Source organism: Hemiscyllium ocellatum, chromosome 50, assembly GCF_020745735.1.
Source record: "Hemiscyllium ocellatum isolate sHemOce1 chromosome 50, sHemOce1.pat.X.cur, whole genome shotgun sequence".
NCBI lineage: Eukaryota > Metazoa > Chordata > Chondrichthyes > Orectolobiformes > Hemiscylliidae > Hemiscyllium > Hemiscyllium ocellatum.
This window is the reverse complement of record NC_083450.1, coordinates 7,344,195-7,368,200: the sequence shown is the minus strand read 5'-3', so window position 1 is coordinate 7,368,200 and position 24,006 is coordinate 7,344,195. Positions and strand designations below refer to the sequence as shown.

Below are 24,006 nucleotides of genomic sequence, written 5' to 3'. Positions count from 1 at the left end.
CTCTCTCTCCCTCTCCCTGTTGCTCCTGTTTCTCCCAGGTGCAGGCCGAGGCTGGAAGATGACGCAGGAGACCAATCAGAGCCAAGTGCCGATGTTGTGTCCGACGGGATGCGGTTTCTATGGGAACCCCCGCACCAACGGCATGTGTTCTGTCTGCTATAAGGAGTACCTGCAGAGACAGAACAGCAGCGAGCGAGTCACCCCGACGGGTATGGCAACATGGCCACCTATCCCCCTCAACCCCTGTCAGCCGACCTTCGACCCTTGGGATGGTGGGAGGGGGAGGGGCTGGTGGCTCTGAGGGTCAAGATGGCGGGGGGTGGTGGGAGGGCGCGGGCTAGAAACTGCTCCCTCGGCTGCCCCCGACATCCATCTTGTCTCTCCCTCGACGGTGCGACTTGGTCACGGGATCTCGGGGGGGGGAAACGAGGCCTGAAGTGGCGCCACCCGGTGGCGGGATTGGGGCCGTCATGCTGCGGGGGTGGGGGGAGGGAAACAACGAGGGAGGTTCCCTCTTCACTCCCTTCCCCTCTCCCCCCCCTCCCCTGCTACCCCACCCCTCAACCTCGGTAACCCGTCCCATTCTCTCGGCGCTGAGTCCCTCACCCCCCTCGATGGTCCATTCTCTGTGGGCGGGGGGGAGGAGGGGGAGGGGAGGCTATTCGCCGAGGGGTATTTATCTGGTTCCATCTACCCCCTTCCTCCCCCCCACCCCCACCCCCACCCCATCGACAGGAACCACAGCGGCCAGCACGCCGACAGAACCATCCGTCCCTCAGAGCCTGGAGGCCTGTCCGCAGGACCCCTTGCCCGTCTCAGTCTCTGCCAACTCCTCGCCGGTACCGGGCGTCTTGGAGAGCGCCAGGTAAGGGGCCATTTTTATTTTGAGAGAAGCCCACGAAATCGCCTCTACGCGGTTTTGGGGGGTTGGGGAGGGGGCTAGCAGAGGGGAGATGGGCCGAAGGGCAGGGTGTGGGGGGGGGGGGGCGCAGTGGGCAAAAGGGGCGAAGGTCCGTGCCCGCACTCCCCACTGACCTGTTGCCCACTCCGTCACCAACTCTAATGGGCAAGATGGCGGCCCCCGTTCCCTCTCTTTCCCCCCTCCCTCCCCCCCCCCCACCGAGTGGTGGGTGGGGCGGGTAGGTGAGGAACCTCCTACTGGTGGGTCATTCCCCCCCCCCCCCCCCCACCAGGTGGGGGTGGGGAGGGGCAAACTCTCGGAGAGCGCGTAGGCCATTTCACGAGCAGCGGCGGGAGAGGCCTTTCGGCCCCACGGCTCCCGTGCTATCTCTTGGGGCAAGGGCTCGCTGATTCCTCCCCACCCACCCCCTCCCCAGCAGTTTTCTTCAGTCTTACCCACCCCCACCCACTTCCTTTTCCAGTACATCTCCAATTTTCTAAACCCCTCCCCCCCCACCAACGGAAATTTCCGGAAGACTATGCTCCCTTCCGTCAACTCACTGCATCAACAAACTCGTTCTGCTCCCTTTCTCCCCTGCCCCATACCAAATGGATCCATTTTCTGATTCTATTCAACATGGATCACCCACCCACCCACCCAGCAACTGACCCTCCTGCCAATGGGGAATGGGCTCTTCCCATGTAACATCCCCCTTCCCTGTCTCCTACCAATCAATGTCGCCCTCCCTTGGCACTTTGACCTTTCCTGCCCCTTGCCAACCTGTGTCCAGGGGCGGAGAACGATGTGACCATCTTGACCGCCATTGGCTCTTTCCAACTTCAAGGCTCACGTCCCCTCAGTACGGTTGGGCACAAACAAAATGGTGGATGGCAGCCATCTTGTTTCTTTGCCAAGGTCGGAACCGGACCCCCTCAAAATATTCCGAAGGTGGTCCAAACCCGAACTCTTTTCTTCCCTCCCTGTTGTCGAAGGTGTGGCGTTCCCCGTGCAATTCGATTGGTCGGGCTATTGGACTGAAATCAAAGCACGATAGTTAAAAAGAGGAGGAGGAATTGGAGTAACTGTTGGAACACTTAACAGAAAAATAGATACGGTGACTAGTGCTCATGAACGTGCGCTCACACCCCCTAAACACACCCCTTTGGCACAAAGGCCGATTCAGAAAAGCGGCCTATCTCCCATGTGACTCCCGGAGGAGCAGGGTTGGGGAAATTGAGACGATTCTGAGAGGGTGGAGCAGCTTCGAACCCTGCTGAGAACCCAGCAACAGCTGATACTACTGAAGAAACAGCGATGTTCTGTGCAAGCGTTGACCACACCCGGCCAGGCTGCGTCTATTGTAGCAACTTGTTTTAAAAAGAAATACCCCAAGGCGCCTCAAGCTGTCTACTCCTGTAACGTTCTGTTGCGAGGGGCATGGATACAATAAATGGACAAGGCTTTTTTTTTCCCTGGGGTGGGAAGTCCAAAACTAGAGGGGCTTTGTGAGGAGGTGGGGGGGGGGGGGGAAGGTAACGTTTTCACACAGAGGGTGGTGTGTGTGTGGAATGAGCTGCCAGAGGAAGCGGTGGAGGCTGGTACGATGACAGCATTTGGATGGGGACATGAATAGGAAGGGTTTAGGGCCAAGTGCTGGCAAATGGGACTGGATGAGGTTAGGATCGCTGAGTTGGCATGGCCGAGTTGGGCCGAAGGGTCTGTTTCCGCGCAGTCCATCATTGCGACACGACAGGAGCGAGACTGGTGCCCAGGATTTAACCCCCTCTGTGCCAACCTCTCTCCCCAGCCCAGCCTTGCAGGCGGTCTCCTTGGAAGCTGCAGAGTCACCAAAGGAAGAGTCATTGGAAGGTAATGGCCAATGGGGTCATCCACGGGAGGTCAAGGGTTCACGGGGAGTGAGGGGGGGGGAGAATGGGGGATTCGCTCCCACGGGGAGTGAGGGGGAGAATGGGGGACTCGCTCCCACGGGGAGTGAGGGGGGAGAATGGGGGGCTCGCTCCCACGGGGAGTGAGGGGAGAGAATGGGGGGCTCGCTCCCACGGGGAGAGGAGGGAGAGAATGGGGGACTCGCTCCCACAGGGAGTGAGGGGGGAGAATGGGGGGCTCGCTCCCACGGGGAGAGGAGGGAGAGAATGAGGGACTCGCTCCCACGGGGAGTGAGGGGGGAGAATGGGGGGCTCGCTCCCACGGGGAGAGGAGGGAGAGAATGGGGGACTCGCTCCCACAGGGAGTGAGGGGGGAGAATGGGGGACTCGCTCCCACGGGGAGTGGGGAGGGAGGGGGTAGAATTAACCCTCCCTTGGTGCAGCACCGGGCCCAGTGACACAGGGGAAGGATTGCCCGACTCCACACACTCTCCAGGATCCACCCTGGGTAACTCTCTGTCTCTCCCTCTCCCTCCCTCTCCCTCCCTCTCCCTCCCTCTCTCTCCCTCTCTCTCCCTCTCTCTGTCCCTCTCTCTCTCTCTCTCTGTCCCTCTCTCTCTCTCTGTCCCTCTCTCTCTCTCTCTCTCTCTGGCGCTCTCTCTCTCTCTCTCTCTCGCTCTGTCCCTCGCGCGCGCGCTCTCTCTCTCTCTCTCTCTCTCTCTCATTCTCGCGCTCTCGCTCTGTCTCTCTCACAGCTTCGTCATCAGCAGCCGACGATCCACAGGGATCCCAAGATGATCCGGAAAAATCCCCGGAGAAGAACAAAAAACGGAATCGGTGTTTCTTGTGCAAGAAGAAGGTTGGCCTGACGGGTGAGGGAGACCGAGGGGCAGGTGCTGTTCGCCCCAGCCCAACCCGGGCTCGGGACCCCGTCCAGGGGCAGTGGGGGTCAGACCCCTCTTTAAGATGCTGTTTTAGTCAGCACTGAGGGAGTGGGTGCTGTGGGAGGGTCAGTGCTGAGGGAGTGGGCGCTGTGGGAGGGTCAGTGCTGAGGGAGTGGGCGCTGTCACAGGGTCAGTGCTGAGGGAGCGAGCGCTGTGGGAGGGTCAGTGCTGAGGGAGTGGGTGCTGTCACAGGGTCAGTGCTGAGGGAGTGGGCGCTGTGGGAGGGTCAGTGCTGAGGGAGTGGGTGCTGTCACAGGGTCAGTGCTGAGGGAGCGGGCGCTGTGGGAGGGTCAGTGCTGAGGGAGTGGGTGCTGTCGGAGGGTCAGTGCTGAGGGAGTGGGCGCTGTGGGAGGGTCAGTGCTGAGGGAGTGGGTGCTTTGGGAGGGTCAGTGCTGAGCGAGTGGACGCTGTCGGAGGGTGTGCGGGGACAGTGTACGGGGGTGTGTGTGTGGGGGTGGGGACAGTGTGCGGGGGTGTGTGTGGGTGGTGTGTGTGGGGGTGGGGACAGTGTGCGGGGGGTGTGTGTGTGTGTGTGTGATGTGTGGGGGGACAGTGTGCGGGGATGTGTGTGTGTGTGGGTGGTGTGTGGGGGGACAGTGTGCGGGGGTGTGTGTGTGGGTGGTGTGTGGGGGGACAGTGTGCGGGGGTGTGTGTGTGTGCGGGGGCTGTGTGTGGGGACAATGTGCGGGGGTGTGTGTGTGTGTGTGCGGGGGCTGTGTGCGGGGGCTGTGTGCGGGGACAGTGCGTGGGGTGTGTGTGTGTGGGGACAGTGCGTGGGGTGTGTGTGTGTGGGGACAGTGCGTGGGGTGTGTGTGTGTGGGGACAGTGCGCGGGGTGTGTGTGTGTGTGGGGACAGTGCGGGGGGTGTGTGTGTGTGGGGACAGTGTGCGGGGGTGTGTGTGTGTGGTGTGTGTGGGGACAGTGTACGGGGGTGTGTGTGTGTGGTGTGTGTGGGGACAGTGTACGGGGGTGTGTGTGTGTGGTGTGTGTGGGGACAGTGTGTGGGGGTGTGTGTGTGGGGACAGTGTGTGGGGGTGTGTGTGGTGTGTGTGGGGACAGTGTACGGGGGTGTGTGTGGTGTGTGTGGGGACAGTGTACGGGGGTGTGTGTGGGGACAGTGTGTGGGGGTGTGTGGGGGTGTGTGTGTGGGGACAGTGTGTGGGGGTGTGTGTGTGGGGACAGTGTGTGGGGGTGTGTGTGTGGGGACAGTGTGTGGGGGTGTGTGTGTGGTGTGTGTGGGGACAGTGTACGGGGGTGTGTGTGTGTGTGGTGTGTGTGGGGACAGTGTGTGGGGGTGTGTGTGTGGTGTGTGTGGGGACGGTGTGTGGGGGGACAGTGTGCGGGTGGTGTGTGTGTGGGGGGACAGTGTGCGGGGGTGTGTGGGGGGACAGTGTGCGGGGGTGTGTGTGTGGGGGGACAGTGTGTGGGGGGACAGTGTGCGGGGGTGTGTGTGTGTGGTGTGTGGGGGGACAGTGTGCGGGGGGGTGTGTGTGTGGTGTGTGTGGGGACAGTGTACGGGGGTGTGTGTGGGTGGTGTGTGTGGGGACAGTGTACGGGGGTGTGTGTGTGTGGTGTGTGGGGGGACAGTGTACGGGGGTGTGTGGGGGGACAGTGTGTGGGGGTGTGTGTGTGTAGTGTGTGGGGGTGTGTGTGGGTGGTGTGTGGGGGGACAGTGTGTGGGTGGTGTGTGGGGGGACGGTGTGCGGGGGTGTGTGTGTGTGGGGACAGTGTGCGGGGGTGTGTGTGTGTGTGTGTGTGGGGACAGTGTGCGGGGATGTGTGTGTGTGTGGTGTGTGGGGGGACAGTGTACGGGGGTGTGTGGTGTGTGGGGGGACAGTGTACGGGGGTGTGTGTGTGTGTGGTGTGTGGGGGGACAGTGTACGGGGGTGTGTGGTGTGTGTGGTGTGTGGGGGGACAGTGTGCGGGGGTGTGTGTGGGTGGTGTGTGGGGGGACAGTGTGCGGGGGGTGTGTGTGGGTGGTGTGGGGGGACAGTGTGCGGGGGTGTGTGTGGGTGGTGTGTGGGGACATTGTGCGGGGATGTGTGTGTGGGTGGTGTGTGTGGGGACAGTGTGCGGGGGTGTGTGTGTGTGTGGTGTGTGGGGGGACAGTGTGTGGGATGTGTGTGGGGACATTGTGTGGGTGGTGTGTGTGGGGACAGTGTGCGGGGGTGTGTGTGGGGACAGTGTGTGGGGGGACAGTGTGCGGGGGTGTGTGTGGGTGGTGTGTGTGGGGACATTGTGTGGGTGGTGTGTGTGGGGACAGTGTGCGGGGGTGTGTGTGTGTGATGTGTGTGGGGGGACAGTGTGCGGGGGTGTGTGTGTGTGTGGTGTGTGGGGGGACAGTGTGCGGGGGTGTGTGTGTGTGGTGTGTGGGGGGACAGTGTGCGGGGGTGTGTGTGGGGGGACAGTGTACGGGGGTGTGTGTGTGTGTGGTGTGTGTGGGGACAGTGTACGGGGGTGTGTGTGTGTGGTGTGTGTGGGGACAGTGTGCGGGGGGGTGTGTGTGGGTGGTGTGTGTGGGGACAGTGTGCGGGGGTGTGTGTGTGGGGACAGTGTACGGGGGTGTGTGTGTGTGGTGTGTGGGGGGACAGTGTGCGGGGGGGTGTGTGTGGGGACAGTGTACGGGGGGGTGTGTGTGTGGTGTGTGTGGGGACAGTGTGCGGGGGTGTGTGTGTGTGGTGTGTGGGGGGACAGTGTGTGGGGGTTTGTGTGTGTGGTGTGTGGGGGGACAGTGTACGGGGGGGTGTGTGTGTGGTGTGTGGGGGGACAGTGTGCGGGGATGTGTGTGTGTGTGGTGTGTGTGGGGATGTGTGTGTGTGGTGTGTGGGGGGACAGTGTGTGGGGGTGTGTGTGTGTGTGTGGTGTGTGGGGGGACAGTGTGCGGGGGTGTGTGTGTGTGGTGTGTGTGGGGGGACAGTGTGCGGGGGTGTGTGTGTGTGGTGTGTGTGGGGACAGTGTACGGGGGTGTGTGTGTGGGTGGTGTGTGTGGGGACAGTGTACGGGGGTGTGTGTGTGTGGTGTGTGGGGGGACAGTGTGCGGGGGTGTGTGTGTGTGTGGTGTGTGGGGGGACAGTGTACGGGGGGGTGTGTGTGTGGGGACAGTGTGCGGGGGTGTGTGTGTGTGGTGTGTGTGGGGACAGTGTACGGGGTGTGTGTGTGTGGGGACAGTGTGCGGGGGTGTGTGTGTGTGGTGTGGGGGGGGCAGTGTGCGGGGGTGTGTGTGTGTGGTGTGTGGGGGGACAGTGTGCGGGTGTGTGTGTGGGTGGTGTGTGTGGGGACAGTGTGCGGGGGTGTGTGTGTGTGGTCTGTGGGGGGACAGTGTGCGGGGGTGTGTGTGTGTGGTGTGTGGGGGGACAGTGTGTGTGTGTGTGTGTGTGGGGGGACAGTGTGCGGGGGTGTGTGTGTGTGGTGTGTGTGGGGACATTGTGCGGGGGTGTGTGTGTGTGGTGTGTGTGGGGACAGTGTGTGGGTGTGTGTGTGTGTGTGGTGTGTGGGGGGACAGTGTGTGGGGGTGTGTGTGTGGTGTGTGGGGGGACAGTGTGTGGGTGGTGTGTGGGGGGACAGTGTGCGGGGGTGTGTGTGGGTGGTGTGTGGGGGGACAGTGTGCGGGGGTGTGTGTGGGTGGTGTGTGGGGGGACAGTGTGCGGGGGTGTGTGTGGGTGGTGTGTGGAGGGACAGTGTGCGGGGGTGTGTGTGGGTGGTGTGTGGAGGGACAGTGTGCGGGGGTGTGTGGTGGGACAGTGTGCGGGGGTGTGTGTGGGTGGTGTGTGGGGGGACAGTGTACGGGGGTGTGTGGTGTGTGGGTGGACAGTGTACGGGGGTGTGTGGGGGTGGTGTGTGGGGGGACAGTGTGCGGGGGTGTGTGTGGGTGGTGTGTGTGGGGACAGTGTACGGGGGTGTGTGTGTGTGTGGTGTGTGTGGGGACAGTGTACGGGGGGGTGTGGTGTGTGTGGTGTGTGGGGGGGGGGGTGTGTGGGTGGTGTGTGTGGGGACAGTGTACGGGGGTGTGTGTGTGTGGTGTGTGTGGGGACAGTGTACGGGGGTGTGTGTGTGTGTGTGGGGGGACAGTGTGCGGGGGTGTGGTGTGTGTGGGGACAGTGTACGGGGGTGTGTGTGTGTGGTGTGTGGGGGGACAGTGTACGGGGGTGTGTGTGGGGGGACAGTGTGCGGGGGGGTGTGTGTGTGGTGTGTGTGGGGACATTGTACGGGGTGTGTGTGTGTGGTGTGTGGGGGGACAGTGTACGGGTGTGTGTGTGGGTGGTGTGTGGGGCGACAGTGTGCGGGGGTGTGTGTGGGTGGTGTGTGGGGCGACAGTGTGCGGGGGTGTGTGTGGGTGGTGTGTGTGGGGACAGTGTGCGGGGGGTGTGTGTGTGGTCTGTGGGGGGACAGTGTGCGGGGGTGTGTGTGTGTGGGGACAGTGTGCGGGGGTGTGTGTGTGTGGTGTGTGGGGGGACAGTGTGCGGGGGTGTGTGTGTGTGGTGTGTGGGGGGACAGTGTGCGGGGGGGTGTGTGTGTGGTGTGTGTGGGGACAGTGTACGGGGGTGTGTGGTGTGTGTGGTGTGTGGGGGGGGGGTGTGTGGGTGGTGTGTGTGGGGACAGTGTACGGGGGTGTGTGTGTGTGTGGTGTGTGGGGGGACAGTGTGCGGGGGTGTGTGTGTGTGGTCTGTGGGGGGACAGTGTGCGGGGGTGTGTGTGTGTGGGGACAGTGTGCGGGGGTGTGTGTGTGTGTGGTGTGTGTGGGGACAGTGTACGGGGTGTGTGTGTGTGGTGTGTGTGGGGACAGTGTGCGGGGGTGTGTGTGTGTGGTGTGTGGGGGGGCAGTGTGCGGGGGTGTGTGTGTGTGGTGTGTGGGGGGACAGTGTGCGGGTGTGTGTGTGGGTGGTGTGTGTGGGGACAGTGTGCGGGGGTGTGTGTGTGTGGTCTGTGGGGGGACAGTGTGCGGGGGTGTGTGTGTGTGGTGTGTGGGGGACAGTGTGTGGGTGTGTGTGTGTGTGTGGTGTGTGGGGGGACAGTGTGTGGGGTGTGTGTGTGTGGTGTGTGGGGGGACAGTGTGTGGGTGGTGTGTGGGGGGACAGTGTGCGGGGGTGTGTGTGGGTGGTGTGTGGGGGGACAGTGTGCGGGGGTGTGTGTGGGTGGTGTGTGGGGGGACAGTGTGCGGGGGTGTGTGTGGGTGGTGTGTGGGGGGACAGTGTGCGGGGGTGTGTGTGGGTGGTGTGTGGAGGGACAGTGTGCGGGGGTGTGTGTGGGTGGTGTGTGGAGGGACAGTGTGCGGGGGTGTGTGGGGGGACAGTGTGCGGGGGTGTGTGTGGGTGGTGTGTGGGGGGACAGTGTACGGGAGTGTGTGGTGTGTGGGGGGACAGTGTACGGGGGTGTGTGTGTGTGGTGTGTGGGGGGACAGTGTACGGGGGTGTGTGTGTGTGTGGTGTGTGTGGGGACAGTGTACGGGGGGGGTGTGGTGTGTGTGGTGTGTGGGGGGGGGGTGTGTGGGTGGTGTGTGTGGGGACAGTGTACGGGGGTGTGTGTGTGTGGTGTGTGTGGGGACAGTGTACGGGGGTGTGTGTGTGTGGTGTGTGTGGGGACAGTGTACGGGGGTGTGTGTGTTGTGGTGTGTGTGGGGACAGTGTGCGGGGGGGTGTGTGTGTGTGGGGACAGTGTACGCGGGTGTGTGTGTGTGGTGTGTGTGGGGACAGTGTGCGGGGGTGTGTGTGTGTGGTGTGTGGGGGGACAGTGTACGGGGGTGTGTGTGTGTGGTGTGTGGGGGGACAGTGTACGGGGGTGTGTGTGTGTGGTGTGTGGGGGGACAGTGTACGGGGGTGTGTGGGGGGACAGTGTGCGGGGGGGTGTGTGTGTGGTGTGTGTGGGGACATTGTACGGGGTGTGTGTGTGTGGTGTGTGTGGGGACAGTGTGCGGGGGTGTGTGTGTGTGGTGTGTGGGGGGACAGTGTACGGGTGTGTGTGTGGGTGGTGTGTGGGGCGACAGTGTGCGGGGGTGTGTGTGGGTGGTGTGTGGGGCGACAGTGTGCGGGGGTGTGTGTGGGTGGTGTGTGTGGGGACAGTGTGCGGGGGGGGGTGTGTGTGGTCTGTGGGGGGACAGTGTGCGGGGGTGTGTGTGTGTGGGGACAGTGTGCGGGGGTGTGTGTGTGTGGTGTGTGGGGGGACAGTGTGTGGGTGTGTGTGTGTGTGGTGTGTGGGGGGACAGTGTGTGGGGGTGTGTGTGTGTAGTGTGTGGGGTGTGTGTGGGTGGTGTGTGGGGGGACAGTGTGTGGGTGGTGTGTGGGGGGACAGTGTGTGGGTGGTGTGTGGGGGGACGGTGTGTGTGGGTGGTGTGTGGGGGGACAGTGTGCGGGGTGTGTGTGGGTGGTGTGTGGGGGGACAGTGTGCGGGGGTGTGTGTGGGTGGTGTGTGGGGGGACAGTGTGCGGGGGTGTGTGTGGGTGTGTGTGGGGGGACAGTGTGCGGGGGTGTGTGTGTGTGGGGACAGTGTGCGGGGGTGTGTGTGTGTGTGTGTGTGGGGACAGTGTGCGGGGATGTGTGTGTGTGTGGTGTGTGGGGGGACAGTGTACGGGGGTGTGTGGTGTGTGGGGGGACAGTGTACGGGGGTGTGTGTGTGTGTGGTGTGTGGGGGGACAGTGTACGGGGGTGTGTGGTGTGTGTGGTGTGTGGGTGGTGTGTGGGGGGACAGTGTGCGGGGGTGTGTGTGGGTGGTGTGTGGGGGGACAGTGTGCGGGGGTGTGTGTGGGTGGTGTGTGGGGGGACAGTGTGCGGGGGTGTGTGTGGGTGGTGTGGGGGGACAGTGTGCGGGGGTGTGTGTGGGTGGTGTGTGGGGACATTGTGCGGGGATGTGTGTGTGGGTGGTGTGTGTGGGGACAGTGTGCGGGGGTGTGTGTGTGTGTGGTGTGTGGGGGGACAGTGTGTGGGATGTGTGTGGGGACATTGTGTGGGTGGTGTGTGTGGGGACAGTGTGCGGGGGTGTGTGTGGGGACAGTGTGTGGGGGGACAGTGTGCGGGGGTGTGTGTGTGTGGTGTGTGGGGGGACAGTGTGCGGGGGTGTGTGTGTGGGTGGTGTGTGTGGGGACAGTGTACGGGGGTGTGTGTGTGTGGTGTGTGGGGGGACAGTGTGCGGGGGGGTGTGTGGGGGGACAGTGTGCGGGGGTGTGTGTGTGTGGTGTGTGTGGGGACAGTGTGCGGGGGGGTGTGTGTGGGTGGTGTGTGTGGGGACAGTGTACGGGGGGGTGTGTGTGTGGTGTGTGGGGGGACAGTGTACGAGGGGGTGTGTGTGTGGTGTGTGGGGGGACAGTGTGTGGAGGTGTGTGTGTGGTGTGTGGGGGGACAGTGTGCGGGGATGTGTGTGTGTGGTGTGTGTGGGGGTGTGTGTGTGTGGTGTGTGGGGGGACAGTGTGCGGGGGTGTGTGTGTGTGGTGTGTGTGGGGGGACAGTGTGCGGGGGTGTGTGTGTGTGGTGTGTGTGGGGACAGTGTACGGGGGTGTGTGTGTGGGTGGTGTGTGTGGGGACAGTGTACGGGGTGTGTGTGTGTGGTGTGTGGGGGGACAGTGTGCGGGGGTGTGTGTGTGTGTGGTGTGTGGGGGGACAGTGTACGGGGGTGTGTGTGTGTGGGGACAGTGTGCGGGGGTGTGTGTGTGTGGTGTGTGTGGGGACAGTGTACGGGGTGTGTGTGTGTGGTGTGTGTGGGGACAGTGTGCGGGGGTGTGTGTGTGTGGTGTGTTGGGGGGCAGTGTGCGGGGGTGTGTGTGTGTGGTGTGTGGGGGGACAGTGTGCGGGTGTGTGTGTGGGTGGTGTGTGTGGGGACAGTGTGCGGGGGTGTGTGTGTGTGGTCTGTGGGGGGACAGTGTGCGGGGGTGTGTGTGTGTGGTGTGTGGGGGGACAGTGTGTGGGTGTGTGTGTGTGTGTGGTGTGTGGGGGGACAGTGTGTGGGGGTGTGTGTGTGTGGTGTGTGGGGGGACAGTGTGTGGGTGGTGTGTGGGGGGACAGTGTGCGGGGGTGTGTGTGGGTGGTGTGTGGGGGGACAGTGTGCGGGGGTGTGTGTGGGTGGTGTGTGGGGGGACAGTGTGCGGGGTGTGTGTGGGTGGTGTGTGGAGGGACAGTGTGCGGGGGTGTGTGTGGGTGGTGTGTGGAGGGACAGTATGCGGGGGTGTGTGGGGGAACAGTGTGCGGGGGTGTGTGTGGGTGGTGTGTGGGGGGACAGTGTACGGGGGTGTGTGGTGTGTGGGGGGACAGTGTACGGGGTGTGTGGGGGTGGTGTGTGTGGGGGGACAGTGTACGGGGGTGTGTGTGTGTGGTGTGTGGGGGGACAGTGTACGGGGGTGTGTGTGTGTGTGGTGTGTGTGGGGACAGTGTACGGGGGTGTGTGGTGTGTGTGGTGTGTGGGGGGGGGTGTGTGGGTGGTGTGTGTGGGGACAGTGTACGGGGGTGTGTGTGTGTGGTGTGTGTGGGGACAGTGTACGGGGGTGTGTGTGTGTGGTGTGTGTGGGGACAGTGTGCGGGGGTGTGTGTGTGTGTGGGGGGACAGTGTACGCGGGTGTGTGTGTGTGGTGTGTGTGGGGACAGTGTGCGGGGGTGTGTGTGTGGTGTGTGGGGGGACAGTGTACGGGGGGGTGTGTGTGTGGTGTGTGTGGGGACAGTGTACGGGGGTGTGTGTGTGGTGTGTGTGGGGACAGTGTGCGGGGGTGTGTGTGTGTGGTGTGTTGGGGGACAGTGTACGGGGGGGTGTGTGTGTGGTGTGTGGGGGGACAGTGTACGGGGGTGTGTGTGTGTGGTGTGTGGGGGGACAGTGTACGGGGGTGTGTGTGTGTGGTGTGTGGGGGGACAGTGTACGGGGGTGTGTGTGGGGGGACAGTGTGCGGGGGGGTGTGTGTGTGGTGTGTGTGGGGACATTGTACGGGGTGTGTGTGTGTGGTGTGTGTGGGGACAGTGTGCGGGGGTGTGTGTGTGTGGTGTGTGGGGGGACAGTGTACGGGTGTGTGTGTGGGTGGTGTGTGGGGCGACAGTGTGCGGGGGTGTGTGTGGGTGGTGTGTGGGGCGACAGTGTGCGGGGGTGTGTGTGGGTGGTGTGTGTGGGGACAGTGTGGGGGGGGTGTGTGTGTGGTCTGTGGGGGGACAGTGTGCGGGGGTGTGTGTGTGTGGGGACAGTGTGCGGGGGTGTGTGTGTGTGGTGTGTGGGGGGACAGTGTGTGGGTGTGTGTGTGTGTGGTCTGTGGGGGGACAGTGTGTGGGGGTGTGTGTGTGTAGTGTGTGGGGGTGTGTGTGGGTGGTGTGTGGGGGGACAGTGTGTGGGTGGTGTGTGGGGGGACGGTGTGTGTGGGTGGTGTGGGGGGGACAGTGTGCGGGGGTGTGTGTGGGTGGTGTGTGGGGGGACAGTGTGCGGGGGTGTGTGTGGGTGGTGTGTGGGGGGACAGTGTGCGGGGGTGTGTGTGGGTGGTGTGTGGGGGGACAGTGTGCGGGGGTGTGTGTGTGTGGGGACAGTGTGCGGGGGTGTGTGTGTGTGTGTGTGTGTGGGGACAGTGTGCGGGGATGTGTGTGTGTGTGGTGTGTGGGGGGACAGTGTACGGGGGTGTGTGGTGTGTGGGGGGACAGTGTACGGGGGTGTGTGTGTGTGTGGTGTGTGGGGGGACAGTGTACGGGGGTGTGTGGTGTGGGTGGTGTGTGGGGGGACAGTGTGCGGGGGTGTGTGTGGGTGGTGTGTGGGGGGACAGTGTGCGGGGGTGTGTGTGGGGACAGTGTGTGGGGGGACAGTGTGCGGGGGTGTGTGTGGGTGGTGTGTGGGGACATTGTGCGGGGATGTGTGTGTGGGTGGTGTGTGTGGGGACAGTGTGCGGGGGTGTGTGTGTGTGTGGTGTGTGGGGGGACAGTGTGTGGGATGAGTGTGGGGACATTGTGTGGGTGGTGTGTGTGGGGACAGTGTGCGGGGGTGTGTGTGGGGACAGTGTGTGGGGGGACAGTGTGCGGGGGTGTGTGTGGGTGGTGTGTGTGGGGACATTGTGTGGGTGGTGTGTGTGGGGACAGTGTGCGGGGTGTGTGTGTGTGATGTGTGTGGGGGGACAGTGTGCGGGGGTGTGTGTGTGTGGTGTGTGGGGGGACAGTGTGCGGGGGTGTGTGTGGGGGGACAGTGTGCGGGGGTGTGTGTGTGTGGTGTGTGTGGGGACAGTGTACGGGGGTGTGTGTGTGGGTGGTGTGTGTGGGGACAGTGTACGGGGGTGTGTGTGTGTGGTGTGTGGGGGGACAGTGTGTGGGGGTGTGTGTGTGGGGGGGTGTGTGTGTGGTGTGTGTGGGGACAGTGTGCGGGGGGGGGTGTGTGGGTGGTGTGTGTGGGGACAGTGTACGGGGGGGTGTGTGTGTGGTGTGTGGGGGGACAGTGTACGGGGGGGTGTGTGTGTGGTGTGTGGGGGGACAGTGTGCGGGTGTGTGTGTGGGTGGTGTGTGGGGGGACAGTGTACGGGGGGTGTGTGTGTGGTGTGTGGGGGACAGTGTACGGGGGGGTGTGTGTGTGGTGTGTGGGGGGACAGTGTGCGGGGGTGTGTGTGTGTGGTGTGTGGGGGGACAGTGTGCGGGGGTGTGTGTGTGGGTGGTGTGTGTGGGGACAGTGTACGGGGTGTGTGTGTGTGGTGTGTGGGGGGACAGTGTGCGGGGGTGTGTGTGTGTGGTGTGTGTGGGGACAGTGTGCGGGGGTGTGTGTGTGGTGTGTGGGGGGACAGTGTGCGGGGGTGTGTGTGTGGTGTGTGGGGGGCAGTGTGCGGGGGTGTGTGTGTGGGTGGTGTGTGTGGGGACAGTGTACGGGGTGTGTGTGTGTGGTGTGTGTGGGGACAGTGTGTGTGGGTGGTGTGTGTGGGGACAGTGTGTGGGGGTGTGTGTGTGGTGTGTGTGGGGGTGTGTGTGTGGGGACAGTGTGTGGGGGTGTGTGTGTGGGTGGTGTGTGTGGGGACAGTGTGTGGGGGTGTGTGTGTGGGGGTGTGTGTGGGGACAGTGTACGGGGGTGGGTGTGTGGGGGTGTGTGTGGGGACAGTGTACGGGGGTGGGTGTGTGTGGGGGTGTGTGTGTGGTGTGTGTGGGGACGGTGTGTGGGGGTGTGTGTGTGGGGGTGTGTGTGGGGACAGTGTGTGGGGGTGTGTGTGTGGGGGTGTGTGTGGGGACAGTGTACGGGGGTGTGTGTGGGGGTGTGTGTGTGGGGACGGTGTGTGGGGGGACAGTGTGCGGGTGGTGTGTGTGTGTGGGGGTGGTGTGTGGGGGGACAGTGTGCGGGGTGTGTGTGTGTGTGGTGTGTGTGGGGACAGTGTACGGGTGTGTGTGGGGGGACAGTGTGCGGGTGGTGTGTGTGTGTGTGGTGTGTGGGGGGACAGTGTACGGGGGTGTGTGGTGTGGGTGGTGTGTGGGGGGACAGTGTGCGGGGGTGTGTGTGTGTGGTGTGTGGGGGGACAGTGTACGGGGTGTGTGTGTGTGGGTGGTGTGTGGGGGGACAGTGTGCGGGGGTGTGGTGTGTGTGGGGACAGTGTGCGGGGGGGTGTGTGTGTGGTGTGTGTGGGGACAGTGTACGGGTGTGTGTGTGTGTGTGGGGGGACAGTGTGCGGGGGTGTGTGTGTGTGGGGGGACAGTGTGCGGGGGTGTTGTGTGTGGTGTGTGTGGGGACAGTGTACGGGTGTGTGTGTGTGTGTGGGGGGACAGTGTACGGGTGTGCGGGGGTGTGTGTGGGGGGACAGTGTGCGGGGGTGTGTGTGTGGGGACAGTGTACGGGGGTGTGTGTGTGTGGTGTGTGTGGGGACAGTGTACGGGGGTGTGTGTGTGTGTGGTGTGTGTGGGGACAGTGTACGGGGGTGTGTGTGTGTGTGGTGTGTGTGGGGACAGTGTACGGGGGTGTGTGTGTGTGTGGGGGGACAGTGTGCGGGGGTGTGTGTGTGTGGTGTGTGTGGGGACAGTGTGCGGGGGTGTGTGTGTGTGGTGTGTGGGGGGACAGTGTACGGGGGTGTGTGTGTGTGGTGTGTGTGGGGACAGTGTGCGGGGTGTGTGTGTGGTGTGTGGGGGACAGTGTACGGTGGTGTGTGTGGGGACAGTGTGCGGGGATGTGTGTGTGTGGTGTGTGGGGGGACAGTGTGCGGGGGTGTGTGTGTGGTGTGTGGGGGACAGTGTACGGTGGTGTGTGGGGGGACAGTGTGCGGGGGTGTGTGTGTGTGGTGTGTGGGGGGACAGTGTGTGGGGGTGTGTGTGTGTGGTGTGTGGGGGACAGTGTACGGTGGTGTGTGGGGGGACAGTGTGCGGGGGTGTGTGTGTGTGGTGTGTGGGGGGACAGTGTGCGGGGGTGTGTGTGTGGTGTGTGGGGGGACAGTGTACGGGGGTGTGTGTGTGGGGACAGTGTACGGGGATGTGTGTGTGTGGTGTGTGTGGGGACAGTGTGTCTGTGTGTGGTGTGTGGGGACAGTGTGCGGGTGTGTGTGTGTGTGTGGTGTGTGTGGGGACAGTGTGTGTGTGTGTGTGTGTGTGGTGTGTTAGGACAGTGTGCGGGCTGTGTGTGTGGGTGGTGTGTGGGTGCACGGTGAGCGACCCTCCGCCTCCCCCTGACTGCTGTGTGTGGTTGTGCGGGGTGTGTGTGTGTGGGGACAGTGTGTGTGTGGTGTGTGTGGGGTCAGTGTGCGGGGTGTGTGTGTGCGGGGGTGTGTGTTAGGACAGTGTGCGGGGATGTGTGTGTGTGTGTGGGGACAGTGTGCGGGGATGTGTGTGTGTGTGGGGACAGTGTGTGGACTGTGTGTGGTGTGTGTGGGTACAGTGTGCGGGTGTGTGTGTGTGGGGACAGTGTGCGGGGTGTGTGTGTGTGGGTGGTGTGTGGGTGCGCGGTGAGCGACCCTCCGCCTCCCCCCTGACTGCTGTGTGTGGTTGTGCGGGGTGTGTGTGTGTGTATGTGTGTGTGTGTGTGTGTGTGCGGTGAGCGACCCTCCGCCTCCCCCTGACTGCTGTGTGTGGTTGTGCGGGGGTGTGTGTGTGTGGTGTGTGTGGGGACAGTGTACGGGGGTGTGTGTGTGGGTGGTGTGTGTGGGGACAGTGTACGGGGGTGTGTGTGTGTGGTGTGTGGGGGGACAGTGTGTGGGGGTGTGTGTGTGTGGGGACAGTGTGTGGGGGGGTGTGTGTGTGGTGTGTGTGGGGACAGTGTGCGGGGGGGTGTGTGTGGGTGGTGTGTGTGGGGACAGTGTGCGGGGGGGTGTGTGTGGGTGGTGTGTGTGGGGACAGTGTACGGGGGGGTGTGTGTGTGGTGTGTGGGGGGACAGTGTACGGGGGGGTGTGTGTGTGGTGTGTGGGGGGACAGTGTGTGGAGGTGTGTGTGTGTGGTGTGTGGGGGGACAGTGTGTGGGGGTGTGTGTATGGGTGGTGTGTGTGGGGATGTGTGTGTGTGGTGTGTGTGGGGACAGTGTGTGGGGGTATGTGTGTGTGTGGTGTGTGGGGGGACAGTGTGCGGGGGTGTGTGTGTGTGGTGTGTGTGGGGGGACAGTGTGCGGGGGGTGTGTGTGTGTGGTGTGTGTGGGGACAGTGTACGGGGGTGTGTGTGGGTGGTGTGTGTGGGGACAGTGTACGGGGGTGTGTGTGTGTGGTGTGTGGGGGGACAGTGTGCGGGGTGTGTGTGTGTGGTGTGTGGGGGGACAGTGTGCGGGGGGGTGTGTGTGTGGTGTGTGGGGGGACAGTGTGCGGGGGTGTGTGTGTGTGGTGTGTGTGGGGACAGTGTGCGGGGGTGTGTGTGTGGGTGGTGTGTGTGGGGACAGTGTACGGGGGTGTGTGTGTGTGGTGTGTGGGGGTACAGTGTGCGGGGGTGTGTGTGTGTGGTGTGTGTGGGGACAGTGTGCGGGGGTGTGTGTGTGGGTGGTGTGTGTGGGGACAGTGTACGGGGTGTGTGTGTGTGGTGTGTGTGGGGACAGTGTGCGGGGGTGTGTGTGTGTGTGGTGTGTGTGGGGACAGTGTGCGGGGGTGTGTGTGTGGGTGGTGTGTGTGGGGACAGTGTGCGGGGGTGTGTGTGTGGGTGGTGTGTGTGGGGACAGTGTGTGGGGGTGTGTGTGTGGGTGGTGTGTGTGGGGACAGTGTGTGGGGGTGTGTGTGGTGTGTGTGGGGGTGTGTGTGTGGGGACAGTGTGCGGGGGTGTGTGTGTGGGTGGTGTGTGTGGGGACAGTGTGCGGGGGTGTGTGTGTGGGTGGTGTGTGTGGGGACAGTGTGTGGGGGTGTGTGTGTGGGTGGTGTGTGTGGGGACAGTGTGTGGGGGTGTGTGTGTGGGGACAGTGTACGGGGGTGGGTGTGTGTGGGGGTGTGTGTGTGGTGTGTGTGGGGACGGTGTGTGGGGGGACAGTGTGCGGGTGGTGTGTGTGTGTGGGGGTGGTGTGTGGGGGGACAGTGTGCGGGGGTGTGTGTGTGTGGTGTGTGGGGGGACAGTGTACGGGGGTGTGTGTGGGTGGTGTGTGGGGGGACAGTGTACGGGGGTGTGTGTGTGTGGTGTGTGTGGGGACAGTGTGCAGGGGGGTGTGTGTGTGGTGTGTGTGGGGACAGTGTGCGGGGGTGTGTGTGTGTGGTGTGTGTGGGGACAGTGTACGGGGGTGTGTGTGTGTGTGGGGGGACAGTGTGCGGGGGTGTGGTGTGTGTGGGGACAGTGTGCGGGGGTGTGGTGTGTGTGGGGACAGTGTGCGGGGGTGTGTGTGTGTGTGGGGACAGTGTGCGGGGGTGTGTGTGTGTGGTGTGTGTGGGGACAGTGTGCGGGGGTGTGTGTGTGTGGTGTGTGTGGGGACAGTGTGCGGGGGTGTGTGTGTGTGGTGTGTGGGGGGACAGTGTACGGGGGGGTGTGTGTGTGTGGGGGGACAGTGTACGGGGGGGTGTGTGTGTGGGGACAGTGTGCGGGGGTGTGTGTGTGTGGTGTGTGTGGGGACAGTGTGCGGGGGTGTGTGTGTGTGGTGTGTGGGGGGACAGTGTACGGGGGTGTGTGTGTGTGGTGTGTGGGGAGACAGTGTACGGGGGTGTGTGGTGTGTGTGGTGTGTGTGGGGACAGTGTACGGGGGTGTGTGTGTGTGGTGTGTGGGGGGACAGTGTGCGGGGATGTGTGTGTGTGTGTGTGGGGGGACAGTGTGCGGGGTGTGTGTGTGGTGTGTGGGGGACAGTGTGTCTGTGTGTGGTGTGTGGGGACAGTGTGCGGGTGTGTGTGTGTGTGGTGTGTGTGGGGACAGTGTGTGTGTGTGTGTGTGTGGTGTGTTAGGACAGTGTGCGGGCTGTGTGTGTGGGTGCACGGTGAGCGACCCTCCGCCTCCCCCTGACTGCTGTGTGTGGTTGTGCGGGGTGTGTGTGTGTGGGGACAGTGTGTGTGTGGTGTGTGTGGGGACAGTGTGCGGGGTGTGTGTGTGCGGGGGTGTGTGTTAGGACAGTGTGCGGGGATGTGTGTGTGTGTGGGGACAGTGTGCGGGGATGTGTGTGTGGTGTGTGGGGGGACAGTGTGCGGGGTGTGTGTGTGGTGTGTGGGGGGACAGTGTGCGGGGATGTGTGTGTGTGTGTGTGGGGGGACAGTGTGCGGGGTGTGTGTGTGGTGTGTGGGGGGACAGTGTGCGGGGATGTGTGTGTGTGGTGTGTGGGGGGACAGTGTGCGGGGGTGTGTGTGTGGTGTGTGGGGGACAGTGTGTCTGTGTGTGGTGTGTGGGGACAGTGTGCGGGTGTGTGTGTGTGTGGTGTGTGTGGGGACAGTGTGTGTGTGTGTGTGTGTGGTGTGTTAGGACAGTGTGCGGGCTGTGTGTGTGGGTGCACGGTGAGCGACCCTCCGCCTCCCCCTGACTGCTGTGTGTGGTTGTGCGGGGTGTGTGTGTGTGGGGACAGTGTGTGTGTGGTGTGTGTGGGGACAGTGTGCGGGGTGTGTGTGTGCGGGGGTGTGTGTTAGGACAGTGTGCGGGGATGTGTGTGTGTGTGGGGACAGTGTGCGGGGATGTGTGTGTGTGTGGGGACAGTGTGTGGACTGTGTGTGGTGTGTGTGGGTACAGTGTGCGGGTGTGTGTGTGTAGGGACAGTGTGCGGGGTGTGTGTGTGTGGGTGGTGTGTGGGTGCGCGGTGAGCGACCCTCCGCCTCCCCCCGACTGCTGTGTGTGGTTGTGTGGGGTGTGTGTGTGTGTGTGTGTGTGTGTGTGTGGTGTGTGTGGGTGCGCGGTGAGCGACCCTCCGCCTCCCCCCTGACTGCTGTGTGTGGTTGTGCGGGGTGTGTGGGTGTGTGTGTGTGTGTGTGCGCGGTGAGCGACCCTCCGCCTCCCCCCTGACTGCTGTGTGTGGTTGTGCGGGGTGTGTGTGTGTGTGTGAGTGCGCGGTGAGCGACCCTCCGCCTCCCCCCTGACTGCTGTGTGTGGTTGTGCGGGGTGTGTGTGTGTGTGTGTGTGTGTGTGTGTGGGTGCGCGGTGAGCGACCCTCCGCCTCCCCGCTGACTGCTGTGTGTGGTTGTGCGGGGTGTGTGTGTGTGTGTGTGCGGGTGCGCGGTGAGCGACCCTCCGCCTCCCCCCTGACTGCTGTGTGTGGTTGTGCGGGGTGTGTGGGTGCGCGGTGAGCGACCCTCCGCCTCCCCCCTGACTGCTGTGTGTGGTTGTGCGGGGTGTGTGTGTGTGTGTGTGCGGGTGCGCGGTGAGCGACCCTCCGCCTCCCCCCTGACTGCTGTGTGTGGTTGTGCAGGGTGTGTGTGTGTGTGGGTGTGCGGGTGCGCGGTGAGCGACCCTCCGCCTCCCCCCTGACTGCTGTGTGTGGTTGTGTCCCTTGGCAGGGTTTGAATGTCGCTGTGGGAACCTGTACTGCTCTGTTCACCGATACTCGGACATGCACAATTGCTGCTTTGATTACAAAGCTGATGCTGCTGAGAAACTACGCAAGGAGAACCCCATGGTGGTGGGTGAGAAGCTGCAGAAGATATAGAGACCAGACCGGGATCCCCAAATAAACACCGTTTCTGCATGACTCAAAACATTATCTACTTCATTTTCTCTTTTGGTTTCCCCCCCCTTTTCGTTTTGATTTCTCTCTCCCTGGATTTAGTCGGTTTATCTCTTGCTTTCTGTAAGTTGAGTGTGCGCGTGCGTGCGTGTGTTTTAAACATTTCAGATCGTGGTGGAGCACAGAGGGGAGCACGTTGCTGCTGGCCCATCTCTGTTAGCCTCTGCCGGTTTTGCCAATTGTGCTTTTCAAAGTCCCTTTTGCAAATTGAATAATCAATCACCACAATCTCTCTTTCTTCCAGCCCCACACTCCCTCCACGGCTACTGTCTCCAATTATAGTTAGCACGGAGGCCTCTCACCCTGTCCGCTATCTCTCTCTCTCTGTCCCGTCTCCCCCACTTTCAGGTAACCTCCAAATGCCTCCCAGCTGGAAAAACTCAGCAGGTCTGACAGATAGAGAGCGAGTCAGAGTCCGCGGCTGGAAGTTGAGGGGAGAGGCTGGAAGGACGACGAACCAGCGCTTGACATTCGAGCCGAAACCCAGAAAATTGCTGAGGGAACTCAACAGGTCAGGTGCAGGGAGAGAGAGAGAGAGAGAGAGAAAGGAAAACTGCCTTGCCTACTCGGTTTCTGTAATTTCTATTTCAGAGATGAGACGCAAACCCGGTTTCTCTGTCGCTTGCTCGCTCTCTCTCTCGCACGCGCAGACCTGCTGAATTTCTCCAGCAATTTCTGTTTTGGACATGAGACACGAACCCTGTTTCTTTTTTTCTGTCTCTCTCTGTCTCTCTCTCTCTCCCCCTCTTCTCTCTCTCTCTGTCTGTCTGTCTCTGTCTCTCTCTCTCTCTCTCTCTCTCTCTCTCTCTGTCCGTCTCTGTCTCTCTCTCTCCCTCTTCTCTCTCTCTCTCTCTCTCTCTCTCCCCCCCTTCCCTCTCTCTTTCACTCTCCCTCTTTTCTCTTTCTCTCTCTCTTTCTCTCTCTCCCTCTTCTCTCTCTCTCTTTTGCATGGATGCTGTCAGACCTGCTGAGTTTCTCCAGCCTCCTCTCGACCACCCGCGAAGGGGAGTCATTGTTGAAGGACTCTCGAAGGCAGGGGGTAAGAGCGAGAGGGGATTAAATGATGGGACGTGTGTCGCTGGGCTGGGGTGGGGAAATCCTCCCTTCCCTCGAATGGAGGAATCGAGGTCAGAGTATAAACTGGGAGACCCCCGTGCAGCAAGAGAGATACGGACGGGGCCCATCGTTCCCTGCTGTGATGTCAGGCCCGGTTCCTGCGGTGAGGTGTGTGTGTGTGTGTGTGCGTGTGTGTGTGTGCGCGCGTGCGTGTGTGTGTGCGCGCACCTAGCGGGGTCGTGAGCGATTGAAATAAAATTTGAGATGGATTTACGTTGTTTCCACATTCTCTCTCTCTCTCTCTCTCCTCCTCCTCCTCCTCGCCCACCCCTCCCCCAAGCCCCCATTTCTTGTCCGGGTTGTGCTGTTGACCACCTCTGCGGGTCACCGAAGGACTTCCGGCCCACTCCGTCCAGGCCCGCGTCAACTTCGATCCAACTCCCACTCCTCTCCCAAAACAGGCTTCCATTGGAGCTGAGGGCCCAGCCCTGACCAGGGTGGGAGGGGGTGGTGGGGGATGGGGTGTGGAGGTGGGGAGGGGGTGTGGAGGTGGGGAGGGGGTGTGGAGGTGGGGGGTTGGGGGGTGGAGGTGGGGGGTTGGGGGGTGGGGATGGTTTGGAGGTGGGGGGATTTGAAGGTGGGGAGGGGTGGAGGTGGGGAGGTTTGGTGGTGGGGGCGTTTGGAGGGGTGGAGGTGGGGGGTGTAGGTGGGGGAGGGGTGTTGGAGGTGGGGGGGTGTAGGTGGGGGAGCGGGGGTTGGAGGTGGGCGATGGGGGTTTGGAGGTGGAGGAGGATGAGAGGGTATGTCAGGGATGGGGGTGGAGGAGATGATGGAGGGGACGGGGTGTGGTGTGTGGGGGGAAGGGCAAGTGAAGAGGAGCTTGTGTCAGGGTGGTGGGTGTGACGGAGGGGGAGGGGGTGTCAAGGAGGGGCGAGGGGGAAGGGTCAGAGGGTGGTGATGGAGTGAGGGTGGTGGGTGATGGAGAGGGCTCGGAGGGTGGTGACTGGGAGGAGGGAGTCACAGAGGTAGTGGCCAAGTTGAGTTAGAGACCAGACCAGGCCAGAACACCACCTCAGGATCGCCTGGACCCAAACACTTCTGTAAATTACTCAACATTAAAGCAAAACACTTTATAAAACTATTACAGTTAAAATACTGACAAACTGCAGTGAAAGACTCAGGCGACTGACTGTGTGGAGTTTGCACATTCTCCCCGTGTCTGCGTGGGTTTCCTCCGGGTGCTCCAGTTTCCTCCCACAGTCCAAAGATGTGCGGGTCAGGTGAATTGGCCATGCTAAATTGCCCGTAGCGTTAGGTAAGGGGTAAATGTAGGGGTAGGGGTGGGTTGCGCTTCGGCGGGTCAGTGTGGACTTGTTGGGCCGAAGGGCCTGTTTCCACACTGTAAGTAATCTAAAAAAAAAATTTGCTGAACTCACCATCAAAATGCTTAATGAGATAATATATTAGTTATAACCAATTAACTGGCTCATCCCACCCGGCCAGGCTGCTTCTATTGTTCCAGCTTTTTTTTGGAAACAAAGCCCCCGAGATATCACAAGGTGTTTACTCTATTGGCTTTGAGCCGACTACATCAGCAATCAAATTTTCTCATCTTGCCACATGTACAATTTTCAAATTGAATGCAATAATAAACTTCATCGAAACAGTCAGGAATTTTTATCCCTACATTTTTCCGAAAACTTTAAGGGGCTATAGTTACAGAACCCCTACCGTGTGGAAACAAGCCCTTTGGCCCAAGACCACACCGACCCTCTGAAGAGACTCCCAACCAAACCCATTCCTCTACATTTCCCCCTGACTAATCCCCCCTAACCTGCACATCCCTGGGGCACTATGGGACAATTTAGCATGGCCAATCCACCCTAACCTGCACATCCCTGGTCACTATGGGACAATTTAGCATGGCCAATCCACCCTAACCTGCACATCCCTGTGCACTATGGGACAATTTAGCATGGCCAATCCACCCTAACCTGCACATCCCTGGGGCACTATGGGACAATTTAGCATGTTTCTTCTTAATTGTGCAGTTCTTCTATTGATGATGAGTATTCAATTTTTTTTCTGGAAAGCTCAGTCTTTCTGTCTTCTTGCAAGAGCGCCACACCCACACCCACACCCACTCCACTGGTATCGATTGTCCCCCTCCCTTTGTCTGATCTGGTGTGGCTGTTACATCTCATGGTGCAGTGGTCCGTTCAGCTTTCAGCCTGTCCACT

The 24,006-nt window shown here is 61.9% G+C and overlaps 1 protein-coding gene across 1 annotated transcript; it reads left to right on the top strand.

Moving 5' to 3' along the window:
- The first annotated feature begins 40 nt into the window (after positions 1–40).
- On the top strand, positions 41–22,039 carry LOC132805572 (AN1-type zinc finger protein 6-like). The gene is made up of 5 exons (XM_060820701.1): positions 41–209; positions 736–865; positions 2,709–2,770; positions 3,543–3,659; positions 20,484–22,039. The coding sequence occupies exons 1-5, from the start codon at positions 59–61 to the stop codon at positions 20,630–20,632; spliced, it is 609 nt and encodes a 202-aa protein (XP_060676684.1). The 5' UTR covers positions 41–58; the 3' UTR covers positions 20,633–22,039.
- Positions 22,040–24,006: the final 1,967 nt, after the last annotated feature.

What these genes read in the sequence shown, in the direction of transcription:
- LOC132805572 (XM_060820701.1), top strand. Translation starts at nt 59, where the DNA reads ATGACGCAGGAGACCAATCAGAGCCAAGTGCCGATGTTGTGTCCGACG. An exon ending in GGCGTCTTGGAGAGCGCCAG is followed by an intron (nt 866 to 2,708) that starts GTAAGGGGCCAT and finishes CTCTCTCCCCAG; the next exon opens with CCCAGCCTTGCAGGCGGTCT. An exon ending in AAAGGAAGAGTCATTGGAAG is followed by an intron (nt 2,771 to 3,542) that starts GTAATGGCCAAT and finishes TCTCTCTCACAG; the next exon opens with CTTCGTCATCAGCAGCCGAC.